This window comes from Chiloscyllium punctatum, chromosome 37 (genome assembly GCF_047496795.1).
Source record: "Chiloscyllium punctatum isolate Juve2018m chromosome 37, sChiPun1.3, whole genome shotgun sequence".
NCBI classification, from domain to species: domain Eukaryota; kingdom Metazoa; phylum Chordata; class Chondrichthyes; order Orectolobiformes; family Hemiscylliidae; genus Chiloscyllium; species Chiloscyllium punctatum.
The window spans coordinates 67,683,568-67,703,187 of record NC_092775.1 but is presented as its reverse complement, the minus strand read 5'-3'; the positions used below and the strand labels follow the sequence as shown (position 1 = coordinate 67,703,187).

Here is a 19,620-nt window from a genome sequence, read left to right as displayed (position 1 = left end):
TGAATATACGATTATAGTCAAGTGATCATCAGTAATGCTTGCTGAAATCACGGACCCATCTTGAGATATATAATCAGGGTACAGTACTATGCTGACTCTTCATATATAATCCAGTTAGTTCCACTTCCCTACTTTTCTTCCATATTCCTGCAATATTTATCTGAACTCCTCTAGAAGGCTACTACTGAATCTGTTTTTCCTATCATCAGGTATGCACCCCAACTTCCAAACATTTATTGCATTAAAAACACCTCATGTGGCCTCTGGTATATTTGCCAATCGTCTTAACTCTGTGTTCTCTATGGATTATATACAAAGAGGAGAAGTGGGATATTTAGCTTCTCAGGCCTGTTTCCCCATTTGATAATATCATGGCTGATCTGATTACAACCTCAAATTCACATTCCCACTAGCCCCGAAATCTCTGTACCCCTTGGCTACCAAGGATCTACCACCTCTAGCTTAAAAATAGCCTCTGCTCTCACCACCTTTATAAGGATAATTCAAATGAGCTTGGTGACATTTTACAAGCTGTCTAGAGCAGATCTTATTCTTACAATATTTTCTAATCGTTCTTTTAACCTCAATTCTATCAGAATTACCAACAACATTCTCTTAAACCTCACCTTATCTGTTGTTGTAACACTTATTCTGCATCTGTTCTGCTATTCTGATCCATTTTGCCTGCATAGCACCCAAAACAACACTTTTCACATTATCTCAGTAAGTGACAACAATCAATCAATCAAAAAGAGTTTCAAAGATTTGTGACCCTTCATAAGAAAGCACTTTGCTTCACTTGTTTAATCAGCCATCTCGACTTATAGATTCTCTCACGAGGAAACATCTTCTCCACATCTACCCTGCCAAGTCCCTCCAGCATCTTATGGGCATCTTATATGGTAAGTAATCCCTCAGCCCTTGGAATTTTTTTTTTTCACTCCATCTGAACCCTACATGATTTTATACACCACTGTTAAATCTCCTCTCTAATCTAAGTACAAATCTACTTTCTTCAGTTTATCCCTGTCATTGAAATCCCTGGGATTTTATATTTCTACATCTTTCCTGGAGTGTGATGCTGAGAATTGGACATAATACACTGGCTGGGGATAAACCATTGGTTTATATTGGTTTATGTAAACCTCCTGGCTTTTGAACTCAATGGGATGAAATGTTAACAAAGGGGATTGGGTTCGCCAGTCAAAAACGTGTCAAGAATCTGTTCCTCAATTCAAATCCACATTTTTCCAGCTCTAACTGAAACTGGGAGGGGGGGGGGGGCTACACACGATCCAAGGATCACAGCTGCAACTTTAGACATGTGAATAAGGCAGCAAATCTCACTGTCATCCAATGTTTGACATTTGACAGTTGCTGATTGGGTTTTCTATAACAATGGGGAAACCAGTGGCCTCCTCAAAATGAGGATTTGTTGGACTCAGGAATAAGAGGCCAATCCGTCCAGGGGCCTGTCTGACCAGCCTCTGCAATCACACCAGTACCACTCCTCCACAAAGACCTTTCCCCTGTTACCTTAGCCCTCCAATCCACCTCCTGCTTTCAATTCTCTCACCAGTCCAGGTCTCGGAGGGGTCGGACACAAGGACTCTCACACCAAAGCGGGGTAGGGCAGTGGCCTAGAGGTAATATTGCTGGACTGTTAATCCAGAGACCCAGGTAAACAGTAAATGATAGGTGAAGTTAGAGCCCAAAGAGGGAGAAGAACAGTTGGATAGACAAAGGAGTGAATAACGATCAGCCTGGGAGAATGAATAGCTATTAGTAGACAATTAGAAGCTAAATGATGGGCAGTGAGTAATAGCAGACTATGTGATAACAAGGCTTATTGTGTGGGGTTTGGGGCAAGGACATGGGAGAACATCAAACTTGTCATCGAGTCCAGAAGGCTATAGAGTTCCCAAGTGGAAAATAACGGTAGCTGTTCTCAAAAACCTGTGCATAAGCCCTCCAGGTCTCCCTGTTATTGAACCCACTTTAAAATGAGTTTGTATTCTCCCTCCTCATTTCCATTCCAAAGAAGCTGGGTTTTGTCTGAATGACAAGTTAGAAAAGATTCACTTGAATCACTAATTGCAATGAGGTAACTAAAGGGTCTTTTTGCAGAGAAGGGAATTTTGCTATCAGCAGGCAGGACTACACAGAGGCCAAATAAAGATTATTGTGTCCAGTGAGAGAAGCAGAAGCATTTTATTCCATGAGGGGCAACCCACTCCACCCATTATTCCTGATTATCTGGCCACAGCTATTGCTTTTGCTGATCCTCCATTGGAGGAACTCTCAGTGTCAATGCTTGACAACCTTCTGTTGACTCCCTTGCCTTGGAAGCCCATTTACCAACTTTCAATAGAGAGTGAGCACACCCTCTGGCTATTAATTGGCCACTTTTGCAGAAGGAAATTAATACTGTATTGTGCTACAGCTCTCACTAAAGTGTCAGGTCAAATCCACATTTCATCCAGTGATTGGGGATCCTAGTCTGCAACATAAAGTTGTGTTCCCTATTTTTCCTGACTACTTCACATCTATTAATTTTAAACCATCAATCCTTCCTTTCTCTGCACCATTTTTCCCAGCTCTCACAACCTCAGTTATCTGAAACTGATTGCCTGAATTTTGGATTATCCGAACACAATCTCAAGGTCCCCATGCTTGGGTAAACTGCATTGTCTGAACATTTGATTATCTGATTATCAGAACAAAATACTCCCCGCCCATGTTATTCGGATAACTGAGGTTGCCCTGTAAACCATATTCCTGTGTAGTTATTCACTGCTGCAGCTGAGCTACTTTGCTGAGAAGATTTTGTCCACTTACACCCATACCCTCCCAGTCTAACATAGTAGCCGTCGTATTTTCTATGCTCACACCAAATTAAAGTCATAGAGATATACAGCAAGGAAACAGACCCTTTGGTCATTTTAGCCATCTCTCCCAGTTCTCAAGCATTCTGTTTCTAGTTTTTAATGCTACAGTTTGCTCCCTTGAGACCCTGTTGATTTGGTTTCAGTCCTCCTCTACAGCACTAGTTAACCTAACTGCAGGGGTATTGATCCTAGCTCCATTCAGGTGGACCAGTCAACCTTGAATGTGTCCCTCCTGCCACAGAACTGGTATCAAGTCCAAGCAATTTGAAGCCCTCACTCCTGCATCATTCTTTCAATAAATCATCAAATTTAAATCCTTGGAGGCACAATGTTGGGAATAATCGAGACTGTGAGATCCCCTTAACTTCTTCCATAATTCCTTAAATTCTCAATCAGGACCTCAATCCTCTGTCTCCCGCGGTCACTGGTTCTAACATAGACCATATCTGTGGCTCTCCTCTTCATGCCTCCACTCCCACCACTCCACCAGTTCTCCTTGTTATGTGCACGCTTTCTGTGATGTTGCTTGAGGCACTGTACAATGCAAATCTCACCCTGGTATCACAACAGCTTGTCCTTCCCCTGACCTCCTGCCTCCCCCTGTATTAAATATGAATAATTACCCAGAGGCATAGATAACACTATCCTGTTTATTCAATACAATCTTCTCAAAACCTTTGAATACCTAGAATAAGAAGTAAAACGATCTATAAATCAATTTTCAGCTGCCAAACAAAATAATTAAATGACAGTCAGATTTCATCCCAATTAACACATTCGTATTGACTGTCCTAAAGATAAAAGCTTGGTAAGAAACCAGATCTATTGCATACAATGTTCAGGATTGTAGGCAATAAAAACCCAAAACTTTGTAAGTGAATTTAGGGAAGAAAGGATTGGCAATAATGCTTATCATACTTTGCAATTGAGTGAACTGGACTGACAAAATATCTCCAGTGCCTTTCTAAAGTAAACCCACTGATCTTGTCAAGCTGAGAAGTGCAAACAACTGCCACTGGGAGAGACAACAGAGATAATACTGGCCACAAAGACACATTATTGTTACAGTCTTGAAGACGGGTTTTGAACATAAATAAGATATAGCACACAGTGTTTCTACAGCATACTAGTATCTTGAATTCTAAACTATTAACAGTATGAGGTTTCACACTGGAAAAGTACTGGTGAAAATGAAAGAAATGAAACAGCTTTCTGGGTGGATTCACATCATCGTTTAAACATTAGAACTCACATACAATTGGGTAATTTGTTTTTAAAGGAAGCTCTATAAGATAGTTTGGATTGTCCATATAGTGAACTCCCATGCCCTGAAAAAGGACATGAAAGATTGCATGTTTTGGAAACCTTTGCCACAGATGAAGGAAGAAGACCACATGGAACTGTAAAGAGGAGTTCTCAAGGAGAAAGCCCAGACTGATTATGAAAGAAGGATCTATAACTACAGCAGTGGGCCATTTCGGGTGACTGCATGACTACATGGTCAAAATTTGAGCCATTATGGCATCTCAGATGTTCTAGCCTCTTTACCTCTATCCACATAAAGGCAATGATTTTGTGCATCTATGAATATGCAAGAGTACGAGACCTCATCTCTCTCATTTGTAAGGAGAAGAGCATGCCAGCAGACCTCCAAAATAACCAATGTTGATCATCTTCAAAAAAGGAGCTGAAGTTGACTATGGTAGTCCAGAAGATCTCCCTGCTGTCTGGCACAGGAAAGGGTTGTCAATTCTCCTCAGTCACCTCCTCCCAATGGCTACTAATAGACCCACATGACTGATTCTGTGCATCAAGCAGCAAAGCGAACATGATCTTCACAGCAAAATTACCCTTTTGAACCTCATAAAACCCTTTAATTGTTAACCGGGAGGGATTATGGAGTGCTTTGCTCAAATTTAGCTGCCTGCAGAAATTTGTCACCATTCTCTACCTGCTGCATAATAACACGTAAACCGTGATCTTACCCAATGGATCCATTGCAAATGGTGCCATTGCCCCTACACTCTTCTCTATCTGCCTCAGGGCAACACTCCACCCCATCTCCAGGAAGCTTCCTGGAATGCAGCGTCACTACAGGACAAGCTGGAAACTTTCAAGCTTTGTCACATCCCATCCAGAACTAAGACTAACCCAAACTCTGTACATCAGTAGTAGGTGAAATGATTGGAGTATGTACACATCGTCATATTGAAGGAACATAGAGTTCTTGGTCAGCTTTTAGGAATGGACATGATCATAGATCTAAGAAGGAATGAAGACACAAAGTGATCTGAACTCTTGAGTGCACAAAGGCCAAAAATATTCAGCGAGACTCGATTTTATGGTTCCTTGCAAATTTGAAATCTGACAATGTGAACCCTCAGCTCATTTAGCTTATTCTTCTAAAGAAACTTACAATTCTTCCATCACTGTATCTAACCACTTCAAACTTGATTTCAATGTTTTCACTCCATTATACTATCTAGAAAGTAGCTACACATATTTATCACTGATTGTATGAAAATGAACTTCCCAGTATCAGTCCCAAATGCATCTTTCTAGCAGTTTCGTTCCATATCACTTGGTCGTAAGGTTATTACTTAACCATAAACAAACAGTCTCTTCTCATCCATGTCATGTTAAGATTGATCAATACAAATTCTTCCAGATTTTGATATAATTCAGCCTTAATACTAAGGTTACTTTTCTAGTATTTTTCACATTAAATATTTCCAGGTTATCTTATTCAATCCATTCACATACTTAAAAGTTTGTTGATTCATAATCATCTTGTCATGATATTAGAATCATGTCTCCCTGATATGTTAGACATTTGCTGTTATATTCATTTCCACTTCCCTTTCTATACTCTGCATTTTTACATTTATTATTCTACTTCTCCTCATCTAAGTTGTATTATGTAGTAATCATTAGTCACTTTATTCAAGATTTTCCTTTATTCCCTTGATATTAAGAATATTAGTCTAAAACATTACCCTGCAGTAAAAATAGATTTATGCATGAGAGAAACTGGTTATAACTTGTTCAGAACTGAACTTAATTGGTCTTCCTCAGACTGGAAATAGATATTTTATACACAGGAACTTCATGCAATAGTATATAACTGCTTGCTTTGTGAAAAAGTCACCAAAATGGCAAATATTTTCAGTATAAACAAAGACTTTGCACTATAAAGTCTAAGGATTTTTATTTTACTCTGATTAAGCAACAAATAAATAATAGAACAGGGTTTACCGACAGAAACTGTCAAAACACTGCACTCAATATGCTGCACCAAGATTCCTGACCAACTTACGGCCTTATGATTTGTATACTATATCGCTTATCTCAACATAGAAAATAAAAATGTTTGTCCCTCACATTCTGGTGTAATACTCCAAGATGAGCACACACATCCATTATAGTAGAATTACAATGCAGAGATATCAATATTGAATTCAGACAGAAAACAGAATTGTACTTTATCATCACATGATTCAATTGAGTCAGTATAAATATAGCAAAAGGTTTTCCAACATGTCGGTAAGTTGATCCCAAGATAAGGGAAGCAAGAAAAAGCTTCCAAAGTAATTGTGTTTTTTTTCTCTCATGAAGGTAGAAAGCAAATGATTTGTGGGCAACCTATTCCATCACATTTCCAACATTAATTAGTTGTCTTTTCTGCATCTGCATGACAGTTCCCCTAGGACTGAAGAATTGGAAGTCAATAAGTCACTTCTGGAGATTTGCAGTTTGGACCAGGGATAAACAAAATGTTCATTATAAGACAGAGGGAGTCATAAATTTGCATGTCAGTGAAATGGATTGAATTATTTCTATCCAAAGCTGGTGCGTTTTAGGAAATGTAAAATAAATATTTCTGAAGATGCCAAATTGTTTTCATGTCTTCACCATTTATTAGTTGCAAATTACAAAGTATTATTATAGAATACCTCCTTTTCCTACGAAGGGTAATAATAGTTGATAGCAAGTGAGTTCAGGGTAGTATGATAGGTTAAATGATGTGTTGCCTGTTTCTGGAAGGCTGATCTGTCTCCAGAAAATATATAGAGTACAAGGTAACCAAATTAATGTAACTGTCCTTGATTTCAACTATGTTGCTATGGTAGGATGGCAAATCCATCTAACTTCTCTCAGAAGAGTATAACCCTGTTTAAAAAGCACACTGAATGAATGATAGGTTTAACAGATGGAAAATATCACACAAAAAAGATATTTTTATACATATAAAGCAGCACATACAAATTCAAGAAAGTACTGATAGATCAGAATAAAATTTTGGTCAGACCACAGCTCAGAATATTTTGAGTGGTTGTGTGTGCTCCATTATAGATAAGGTATCAAAGATATGAGGATGTGACCAGAAGAGCTGTATTCACTACAGCAGACAAGTTAAGGAGGAATCTCCTTAAAAATGTTCAAACAGATGAAATGTTTAGAAAGTATCTGAAGATTATATTCACTGATAGATGCTTTTACTACTGAAGCATAGGGGTGTAAATAATTTTATTGCACTTGTGGAAAATGGAATGATTTACCATAAAATCTATTAAAGTTGAGATAGTCATATTTAAGAATGCTTGAAGAAAATATGTATCAAAGATATAGGAAAAGACCAAATTTTATCAGAAATATTGAATATTAATTGACTAGAAGCATGTTTTTAATTGTACACATTGAGTTCTCCATGTTGAATGGTGCCTGTTGAAAGCTACAGTTGGCATCTTTGAGCAGAATCTTCCATTCTGAAATATATGGTCAGTAGCAGCTGTAGCTGTGTCACATCCACATGAGGGCACCTTGGTTTTCCTCGCCCTGTTATGTGATTCTTAGTTCATTACATATGCATGTATGAAAAGCACATGAGCAAGCATGAAGTCAATGCCCCAATCATTCTCTCACAGAGATCTCATCCCCATATTTAAAAGGCATCCAGACAGGTTTTCATTCCTTACAAGCCAGAAGCATCGCTCAGGCTCTCAGAGTAGACCCCTACAGCTAAGTTTTCTGACATTTCTAATGTTCAGTGGGAGGCCTTCCATCCATGGCCACACAGTCTTTAAACTTTAGCCAGATAGAATAGCACTCTTGGCCAGCCTCCTTTACATGTGCCCATTATGTTCCAACTTCTTTGCCTCCATCTTTGTGTGCCCCATGCAATGTAAGCTACATCCACCCAATATCAATAGTGGCATAGCCGAACATTCCCTCTGTTACTAACACAGAAGTTTAGTGAGATCAATAACATGCCTGCTGTATGTCTCTTAAATGCAGAATAATGGTATCAGTTAGCTCAGCTGGCAGGGCAGCTTTTCTTAAAATAGAGTGATGGCAACAGTGCAAGTTCAATTCCTGCACCATCTGAGATCAAGAAAGGTACTACCTTCTCAACCTTGACCCTTGTCTGAAGCATGTTGACCCTCAGGTTAAATTGTTGTCACTCTTCATAAAAGAGCAGTCCTCTGGGATGATGGTGACGTTACTTGCTATAGGCAGTAGACAAGTGAAGGACAAGTTTTGCTCACTCAGGGAGATTTAATTTAGAAGGGGGATGCAATTCTGACGAGCTGCCCTTTTAATGAGCAAATGACTTACAAATGCAAGCAAAAAGACTTCCTGTCAGGACACGTAACTCACCTTCAAAATGTTTGATAACATTATTGCAAACTTTCATCCCGTCATAAGGAACCTGATTTTTGACCCCTTGTGTAATTAAGTTCCCCTTCTTGCCTTGTTTCCACTTTCAGGTGCAAAACAACATTCTGTGCTTCTTTCTGTTGTTGAGTGAAAGAACCATATGAACATTTCAAATCAATTTCAGCTCCCTTTCACTGACCCTAAAGCAGTTAAAAGATTCTGAAAACATGATGTTGCAATCTTTGAGAAGCTTATGGATAAATGTCAATGCGCAATAAATAATGGTTTACTTACGGTTCCTTTTGAATGTAAACTTTTCTCAAATTTCTCCACATAGTGCTTAACACAGAAATGGATGGTTCATAGTTGCTATATACAATTGCCTTTCTCTAGAGAGGAGGATACACAATAGGAATTGTTCAATACAAGATCATTCCTTGCATAAAGGAGACCTAATAACTCGTGTGTGCAAATGAGTTGTTAAGTTTTGGCTTATGATTATAAATTTTTCAGCAGTCTTCGGTTTCCCATTAAGTAACATACTTACAGCACTCATCTATAATCATTGTTTCTAAATTAATTATTATAAATTATTTTGCATGTGTTTTTGTTCAATGCTTTTACCAGCATAGAGATTTATTTAATCCTTCTGAATAAGTTGTGCGAGCAGCTTTCATGTTTCTTTTATTATGAGGTTATAAACCTCAGACCTGATACTAAGATGTAAAGCAATTAGAAACATAAAACTCTATTTATTTCTTTTAATTAATTTATTTACTATGGTTTTTTTCCTCTCTCTGTGATAGCTATACCATATCTATTTCACATTCCCATGTCTTTACGCTTGGGAATGGAACTCAAACACATTATGTTTTTGAAAAAAAATTGCAACAAGCTCTATTTTGGATTAGGGTAGTCACCCTAAATTTAATTATTTATCCTTCCTGAATAGGCTTTAAAGGAGCACAGTAGATGAGCCATTGATGAGTTATTAATTATTCATAAGCTTTGTGCTGGTTATCTGCCTACTAAGGAACGGAAAGGCCATACAGTTCAATTGGTTGCTGAATATATCAGATGGACATAGGAATTAGATGATACAATGGGTTACTTCACTGCTTCTTTGCTTCGGTGACCTAGATTTCAATTCAAAAGAATACATTTGTTTACAGACACATCTTCAGACTATAAAAGACAATACAGATAGATTTTAATATTAGAAAAGTAGTCTCTGCCTATTAGGAGAGCTGTTTTTTGGTCATTGTAAGAGATAAAGATACTATTGATGCAATAGATTAAGAAAGATTTCCTTTGGTAGTTAATCTGTGAATGTATAATATTGTGCAAAGCAAGAGTAGAAGTCTTCCCCCAGCACATTAGAATGAAGCAGTGCCTATGAACATTTATGAATGATTGGTTAATTCGGTTGCCCTAACAAGAGATTGCTCCAATCATTTTAATTGATCTTTTAAGATACTCAACGTCACCTACGTGAATGAACTATTCGAATTAGTTCGACAAAATCAGTATGTAGATGAAAAACGCACAGGACATACAGTCTGCCTGGATAAAATGGAATAATAACTTTCCCTTTCTTTCTCTGTTTCGAAGTGGACTTTGAAGTCTGGTTAAGTTGAACTTCCATCAAGTAGCTGCAGAAGATTGTAAATAAAAAGGATTGACATTTGAGGGCATGTGACAGTTACTACTCACCATGTAATTCATATTGTTTTATAAATCTGTTTAAAGTTTACAGTAAATAGAACTGATTTGGACTAAATGAAACCAGCAAGTTAACACAGTTAACACAGTAAGCTTTTCCATGCTGAAATGAATTCCACATCAATATTTACAATGATTTTTTTTTTCAGTTGATAATCACTGAAGAACAGAATGTAATTTTCTCTATTTGGTGTAGACCTTCATAAAGAGTATTTGAAATATCTAAAACGGTACTTTCTCTGTTATATGACAATATAAATTTCAAATGCATGCTAATTTGAAAATAGGATTCCATGATTTCTCAGTTCTATTTGCTAATTGCAACCATTGCCTGAATTCTACTTTACAACTATAATGATAGTATTTCAGATCATTCACCATCCTATTGTTTCTTTTAAAGATAAACAGTAGGACTGTTCCACAAATAGTACACTACTTAGCACCTCAGCCAGAAGATTCAGCAATCTTGATGCCACAATCTGCTATATATCCTTTATAACCTCTTCTTTGCTGGCTCTCTTCCATTTTCTAATAGTTTCCTTCTGTATAACTATTTGGGTCACCAACCCTAACTCTATCGTTACTCAGTATCTGTGAACCACTTTAGAAAGTTTTATTGAATTAAAAGGTACAATTGTAATACAACCTGTTGTCATTTTATGACTTATGACTCAACATTCCTGCGCTGTAGATATGTTGATCTGTTTCAATTCTATTTATCACATGGCATGTGGGCAGCCCAGTGATATATTCCAGTCTAAGATTGGCTGTATTATTGATAAACATTATATTAAAGGCTGTCAAAATAAACATTACAGCTCCAGTAATATTTCATAGTTTGAGTAAGTAAAGTTTGTCTACTGAAAAGATTCATTACTTTATACCTTCTACACCAAACCATTTTTTTCTGTTTAAATCATTTACAAATAGCAAAAAATACATCTTACCACAGACTGACAAAGCTTTACAGTATTTAGCTGATTGTAAATACATTTACAATCTCCAACACCACAACTAGTCTTAACAGTTTAATGCCAGCTTTGTAAAAGAGCGAAGCAATACCATTGAATGATCTTTCATTAAACGTGCAATTATTTCAATGTAGATGGAGGGAGTGAGTGGGGAAGGATAAGAAAATGATCAACATGGAAAACAAATCTGTTCAAATATGACATTAAGCAATTTTTCTTCAGCAATATTTTTAAGCAAATCTTTGGAATGACATCTGATTTACCTGGGGAGAATGAAACAACATGATTTTAAACCACAAAGCTTTACAAAACGTTAACACAATGAAGCAGTATGAATGCTGGAACAAAACTGAATTGGCTGGAGAAACTCAGCAGGTTTGGCAGCATCTGTGGGGAGAAAAAGCAGCATTAACATGTCAAGTCCAATGACCTTTTTTCAGAGTTTCTCAACAGATGCTGCCAGACCAGCTGAAATTCTCCAGCAATTTCTGTTTGCAAACGATGTTAGGTCTTGTATCATGAAAGTATAGATGCATAAGCCAGCCCTTTGTTTTTTCCATTGTCACAAACAGAAAAACATTTTACAATGAAGTAGATGTCTGTACAATGAAATTCTCTTTCTAATTTGGATTTCTCTGAGCTTCTGAGATTTGTTCTCTCTTTGCCTGGATATTTGTTCTTCCTTTAGCAGCAGGACACAAACTCATTTAGCCATTAAACACTGTAACCAGTCTCCCTCCTATCCCAAAAATAATTTAAAGGAGAAGCAAATCAGAAATGAGATGGCTATAGGTGATTTCAATTGTATATTGCAATTTTATGAAGTAGCTTAAATCATGACGTTTTTAAGCTAATGTATTATTTTAAAATTAAGCATCCTTCTCCGCATATGGAAAATATTCTGGAATACATACATAATTTCCATTTCAAAATATATTTTAGGGCAATCAAGGTAATGAGTGACATGTATGTGAACTCTGAAAATCATTCAATCGGTGTAACAAACAAGTTAACAAGTAGCGCTCCCTGGCCAAGTCTAATAACTAGTTTGGAACTTCCCTTACTAATAAAGTCTTTTGCTCAAATTAAAAGAATGCTCTGCGCACATTTATCTTCTGGAATTCCTGCTGTGGGTTGTATTCAGCCTAACCTGATTCATGTTCCTTTAAACCATATGCTGTACAAACAAAAGAGAAGGGGTTTCAATTATGCTTTATTCAATTTGGAAAATGGGCTATGCAGGTATTATCAGTTTTAACGCTTGATAATGTAAAGTAATCTTCCAATTTATCTAAACTGGTGAAAACCAAAATTTAAAGCTTAGCACAACAACATTGCAGGATGAAGCAGTGGGTCTTTACTTCTGGCTGATGTGTATATGATCAAATGTTGGGAAAAATATTAATTTTCAACTCTTAAAATGCTTTGTAAACAGGCACTACAATTTGGACTATCAGTTGTTTGGCAATAGGGAGTCCAAAATGGATATTATTTTTATTTAATATAGCTTTGAGGAAAAATAGTTTGAATCTCTTCAATGAAGTCAATTCCAACAAGTTGAGTTTGATGCATAGCTCCAAAACCAAGCTACTCTTGCAACCTTCAGAACAATGGTTAGGGTTGGTTTAAAAAAAAGCATATGTTTGGGTACAAGATGTGGGAGCAGGGGAAGATGCAGTTTCACAGTTGCCATCTTTTTCGAATGAAGGAAATCTGTCTGATTCACCATTACATCTGCCATCCCTGATCTAGAAGTAGTCAGGACCATTGTGAAATGTGGTATTTCTTTAATCACAATATTGCCATTGATTGTATGAGAAGTGAGGAAAGAAAGCTTAGTATATTTTTGATGGAGCTTTGAAATGTCATTGTCACTCCAAAAGCTTTTAATTATTCATCATTCTAAATTAACATGTTTAACTTATTCTTAGCACACAAACTTGATTTTTTTTAAATTTGACTTCACCATTCACTTCAAATGCATTCTTTAATTGTAATCATTATAATTTACTTAAATGTTTTCATACAATTGCACAGATTAGTGTCATTATAACACAGCTCTTAAACACAGATAGTGATGTTCTTTGCTCCAGTTGACTGTTCCAGTTTTTAGCGTAATGTATTATTTCCTAAGAAAACTATCTTACGTTGTGCTAATTCTAATAGTTTTGAACAGATGTTTCTTTGTTATATAGTCATTCCATAAACATAAAAATTCCTAGCAGTAATCTGAAGAGCTTTGTACTGTTACTTTTGAAAGCTTATCTAACAAAAAACAGATTTTATTGTAAGTAAAAATCCACAAAAATGCTACAAAACAAATATCAATGCTATTCTTAATGCTGTTGGTTATGAGTCACCACATTCAACTGAAACAATTTCAACATTGCAAGACAATTTCCCCCCTTAAAAGCCTTCCTTAGTACAACTATGATTATATGCTGTGGTAGTGTTGTGAATAGATCCTCATGTCTGTTATATTAAACTTCCAATGTTACATGTTGAACTAACTGAACTACATTTATTTGAGATCTGTGGATGTTACAAACTTATTTCTATTAGTTCTGACCTTTAGTGTTTAATCGTCCTAGCTACTGGTAACTGAAGGATATCACGGTACTGCATTGTACAATTGATGTTAATACCTTCAGAATTCATAATTCAAACTGAAAGATCTTGTAGGTAGTTACAGTTTCTTTTCACAATAAAGAATCAGTGATGAAAGCACAAAAGAAAATGCAAATCTAAACTCTGTTAAAGGTTGGACAATTCAGCCAAATATTAAAAAAAGACAAGTTTGTACAGTGTGTACAACAATCTCAAGAAAATACTATCATGAGCAAACTGATACTTTCTGATTATATCAGTTCTGACTGGAAGGAATACAATCACACCTATTGTACACAAATCACTTATAATTGTAATGTTCATCTGTTCTAAGAAAATGACAAATTCTGTGTTTCCTGAATTGATAATTCCAAACTTTAATTATTACAAAAGCAAAACAGCAAACAAGTAGTGAGCCAGTTTGTATTTCACTGTAAACTACAGAAAGTAGTATTATTCAGACATTGTACCAAATGCTTCGCTGATTGAAAAGGGTTAATCATTTTTCAAAATACCTTGTACAACAGAACTACAGGATGGGATAGAGGTAGCACATATCATAATGCTAAGAACGGTGTTTAATAATTATCGATATTCCACACTTCGCACTCTCACCACAGCCTGTGCTCAAATCCGAAAGACAGCAGGAAGTTTTAACCCTGAATAAAATCCAACATTTGATTTTATTACTCTGTTTCCTGTCTGATGGAAGACTGCAATTATATGATAATGTCAATTGTGGACTGTCGCCTCAATCCAGACTTTCACCTGCCTTGTAATCTGAAGACACTGCTTCCTATCAATAAATAAATAAATAAACCGTGTACAGGAATATTCTTCAAATGCTACCATACATCTTGCTTCAATTCTTGATGAACATATTTATCAGACAAAACTTCAATTTGCATTACGTGTTGTGGACAAATGAATATTATGAAAGACCGATGCCTGCGCCTGGTAATTCTAAGTGCAAAGGTATCCTTCGTGGTCGCTCGCATTGAACCTGCTCTATCGAAATAGCCAACTGCTGATTCTCACCTTGTGAAGAAGCACAGAGTTGCACATAGAGCCCCAGGTAATGCAAAGCTCCCACTGTCACTCCAAATATCCCCATCTTATCTGCACCGCTGTGTTTCTCACATCAGTCGGGCTGGGTGTTGGAAATCCGGTCTCTCTCGGGTCCTGAGGAAATCTCCGCTCAGCCAGCTCGATCGCTCAGGCGATCTGAAGCCAAGCTGATCTCTCGGAGCCGCTGCCTCTGCGGTACTTCAGCACAGGGCGGAGGAGACACGCGGAACAGAGCGGTGCTAAGCACGGGGGCGCCTCATCACCGCGCGGAGGTATCCACGTCAGCCTGTTTTTTTGTGTGAGAGTAACTTCAGAGGCAATGTTTACAAAACCAAACTTCTGAAGGTTGCAGCCCCTCCTAATATAAACTCCCATTTTATGTCACATCACTCTGGGATGCAACAAGCCGTACACTCCATCCTGGACAATTCAATGCTGGCAATTGCTAGTCTAGAATGGTCGAAATTGCTGGTTTGAGTGGACCTGAAAGAGTGTGGATTTGTATATGAAATTGTCCTGTCTAGGTTCAGATAATCTTCCTTATCAATGCATCAAAATCTAGACTGGTTATAGGCGGCCAGCTAGCTGACCTGCTTTGCGAGTTGAGAGAATTGTGAGACAAATCAACATCAAAATTAACCCCAACTCTCTGGGATCCTAAATCTTGCATTTTGAATCCTTCAGGTTTAGAAAGGTTTGTCTCCAACAAGAGGCAATGAGTGTATGTGAAGCCTGCCTATGGTGCAGTACGTTTAACACTTACACATTGGTATCCAGTTACTGTCAGGCCATTGGTATCATTGAGGAGAAACGTTTATTCATAGATCTGAAGCAGGGTCATTAGAACCGAAGAGTTAACTCGGCTTTCTCTGCACAGACGTTCCCAGATATGCTGAGTTTTTTTCGACAATTTTGGTTGTTGTTTCTGATTTCCAGCACTCGCAGTTTTTTTATTAGTAGGTGTTGCATATATACTATGCGCCTCAGGACTACGGACTCTCCAAAACTTTTTACATACAAGGTAAAGAGTTCGTTCCTGTGCAATATAGCGCAGCTTTCTGTTTGGGTAGGTCTGTTTCTCTCTACTCTTGCTGCAATTTTTCATCAATTTCTGTTCTTATTCCCGATCTCCAATATCTTGTATACTTTGCTTTTGTTATCCCATTATAGGTGTTACTTAGATGAGGTATAAATATTGGTTGGGGTAATAAGGGAACTCCTCAATTACTCTTCGAGTTATCATTTGTCACATTCAAATGAGAGAAAATAGGTTTCGGACGGATCCAAAAGTGAATGGTCAATTTTAGATGGGCTCGTGTATCCTTAAGGAGGCTTAAAGCTAGGATCTCTTGATGCAGTAAAGGATGGTTGCTACCCCTGATCTCAGGTACACATCATGTAAAGTAGTAAGTGTCAAATTATTTTCGACTGCAAAATAAGCTATATAAAATGAATCAAATTTATACATTTTCATAACTTGGTCAATTTATGCAAAACCAAAAAAAATGCCTAATTACTTCTTGGTGACACTGTTTTCTTCAGAAAGCAATCCTCCTGTTACAGTTGCTGGTCCCTGGCTGCTTTCTGTTGTGTGGGGAAATTTCCCTGTCGATACCTGACACCTTCCCACACAAATGGACGCAAAGCAAACTTATTTTTGGGGGTAGAATCCTTTTTGTTCGGGTTATATTTTCAATTGCACTTCCACTATTTGCTGTACTTCCTTTCGCTTGTATTATCTCCCAGACCATAAGGGGGCGAGAACAGCAACGTTTTAGGGAGCAGGGTGATGTACGGAGGGACCGGTGGAGGTGTGATTTAGGAGATCCCCTTCAGAAAAGCTGTGTCAATGCTGAGAAATTATATCTCCTACATGTGTGAAAGTTATTTTGATTTGAAGGGAGACATGTTTTCCACAGGGTTTTTTTCACGTCAAAAGATATTAGGATCTGGGCAACATCACGACTATAGCCACATTACTACTAGACAATGGCTACATCCGTGGTACAGGGTTCTGGCATCAATCCAGAAAGTAGTAATGCCTTTCCTCAGAACTAAGCATTTGCGGTGTCCATGCGATGCCAGGAAAGTAGGCTAACTCTCTTAGTGATTGACTGATCAATCAAACAAGCAGCACATTTCGTCAATGCTTCGTGATAAGTGCAGAGTTACAAAACTCAAAGGAAATTATCAACCATTCGATCTGATTCCATGATTGGACCAGCACTTGCTGAACGATCTTGGGTGTCTTCTCAGCTACACTAATAACTCACTTAAGATAATCAGCCGAGCTGGTAATGTGACTCAATTACAGTCCCTGGAAGCATCATACATTTCACTGGGCAGGGACTCGTTCTGTGCTAATGAAATGAATGTGTGCAAAATTTGTGTCATTTTAAAATGACCCGGTAGCTTGGGAAGCCTATGTTTCCCGGCTGTTCACTTCATGGCAATGCCTCAGCTAATGTGAGACGACTTGCCAACCCTTTTGTCTCGAGGCACACAATATTGTGATGTATTAACTTTTGGCAGTCTTGCATTTGTCCTGTAAAGTGCAGCTCCAAAAGTGTTGACAACATTTCAGCAATATTTTCAGCACTATCCGAGTTCTACACCAGCAAAGGACTTTTGTTTAGATCTGTCATCTAAATCTTACTTTACCTAGTTTTGATTTGAAGGGGGCAGAGATCAGTAATGGTACAATAGATTCTGTTTCGAGCACATCAACATTACAATTAACTTAATGAGAATGATTATCAGCGTTAACAATAACAATTATAATGACTCTGTTCATAACATATACCAATTAGGGTTATTGCATATTAATGAAACGACCGTCGGCCAAATGCTTGGCAATAATATGAAAGCATCTCGAGACCTTGTTACTTTGCAAGCGAAACACAGGTCAGACCTGACACTTACAAGAACTGCTGGTACTCCGAGGTGCAGAAATGAGACAGGTCGGATTGTGTAGCTAGGGCGAGACTAATGCCTCCTTCAGAGCTGTTGGCCACAGCGTGTGTCCAATGAGGTGCATCCGACATCTCCCGAGTGAGAGTTTGGTTTCAGAACCAGATTACTGGACAGCTCCCATCACACAGGAAACACCGCTGGGCTGCATTTTAAATGGCAAAGCAACCCGCTGTACTGAAGTGGAGGCCCACACAGAGACACGTTACCCACTTACATTGTTGAAAAGTGTAATTTCTGAATGTCATTGAAGTCAAGAGTGTTTAATCATGGAATTGCATCGTTACTGCGTATTCAGCTAGTGTGTGCTCATCGCTGCTGTGTTAAGATGCTACCTCCCCTTTATCTGCTCCATTCCAGGAACAAGGCATTCTCTTTCTCAGTGATCGATACCAAATGCCAGAGCTTTCTTTAATGCAGCAATTAAAGCGTTCACTCCTGCGCTTTTCTATCAGAACCGGCCCTGAACCGAACGATCTCAAGCCAGTCATGTATTTTCATTGAATTTTGTTGTGATTGGATTTACTAACAAGTTCCACTTACATACCCAATTGCATCATACCCCCCCCCCCCCCCCCCACCCCAACCACCACCCGTAACCATTCATTGCAATCTACCTCGGATCGTGTTCATTTGGGATCCTTCTTAATGGCTTCCCTTCAGGCGTTATACGTGATCACTTTTTTAAATGCACACTTGAAATAAAGTTGAAAATCTGGAGCTATCTTTTCGCCCCGATCTGAAGGAAATGTCTGGTTAAGGATTATCTCTAGCTCGGATTCTCAGAGGTGGGTCCACTGCACCCAAATCAGTGTAGCCGAGATGTGGAAGCGGCCTCATGTCAATTGGTCCGGGTTCCTCCCCGATATTCTTTGACATTGAAAAATGAAGGAAGATAGTGACAACCCGCCTCAACTGGTTCCCACATAAACCGCGCAGGATGGCAAGGGTTAAACCTTCAACTATCCACTATTAACTGCTTGGCAGACTATGCCTGAGACTTCCGGCTGAACAGCTATCAGACCCGAGCAATCCTGTAGTGCAAAATCATCCAGTTATAGGGGGAGGAGACCATTTGGCCCATCACATCTGTACTAGCTATCTGAAAGACTAGTCAATTAGCCCACCTTTCTCTCAAACTTGATTCCCTTGCTCCCCCGGGTATAAACCCCTTTGGAAAGTTGCCGCAGAGTCTACTGCGAGCGACTCTTTCAGGCGCTGCGTTCCTCATTCTAATCACTTGCAGCTTAAGTGACATTTCCCTCTGGCTTGTGTTTTCCCAACTAACTTCAATCTGTGTCCTCTGCCTACTGCTCGTCCTGCAAAACAAACTGTTTCTGTTGGCTTCCTCCAACAGATACCTGGCATCATCTTAAACATGTTAACTCCATCCTTAACCTTCCCTGCTTTAGAAAGTATTGAATCAGCGCGTTACACGACTCCAGGACGTCTCACTGTGCTTTACATGGGATGGGGCGTTTTAAATCAAAAAAGAATTTAATCTAAGTGAACATTTTAATTTTCTGTCGTTTCCCACAACGAAGACAGCACAGCGTGCGCAGTGATTGTAGAGTTTCCGCGCTTCAAAATGAAAATATGCAAATCATTCTTCACATTGCTTAGTCTAACCAGCTGCTGGCATGGCTCTTCATTTGATATTTCTAGCCACAACTTTCATTTGTCAAGCATGTTCCCAGTGCTAGCGCAGAGGGCACAGGTCAAGGCTTTGGTAATTA

The 19,620-nt window shown here is 38.3% G+C and overlaps 1 protein-coding gene across 1 annotated transcript in view; it reads right to left on the bottom strand.

Moving 5' to 3' along the window:
- The window catches only part of LOC140463179 (V-set and transmembrane domain-containing protein 2-like protein), an 88,502-nt gene extending 73,358 nt beyond the window's left edge, over window positions 1-15,144 (bottom strand). The window contains exon 1 of the mRNA XM_072556960.1: window positions 14,885-15,144. Coding sequence (XP_072413061.1) covers window positions 14,885-14,960 — 76 coding nt within the window. The 5' untranslated portion in view covers window positions 14,961-15,144. The remainder of the gene's footprint in view (window positions 1-14,884) is intronic.
- Window positions 15,145-19,620: the final 4,476 nt, after the last annotated feature.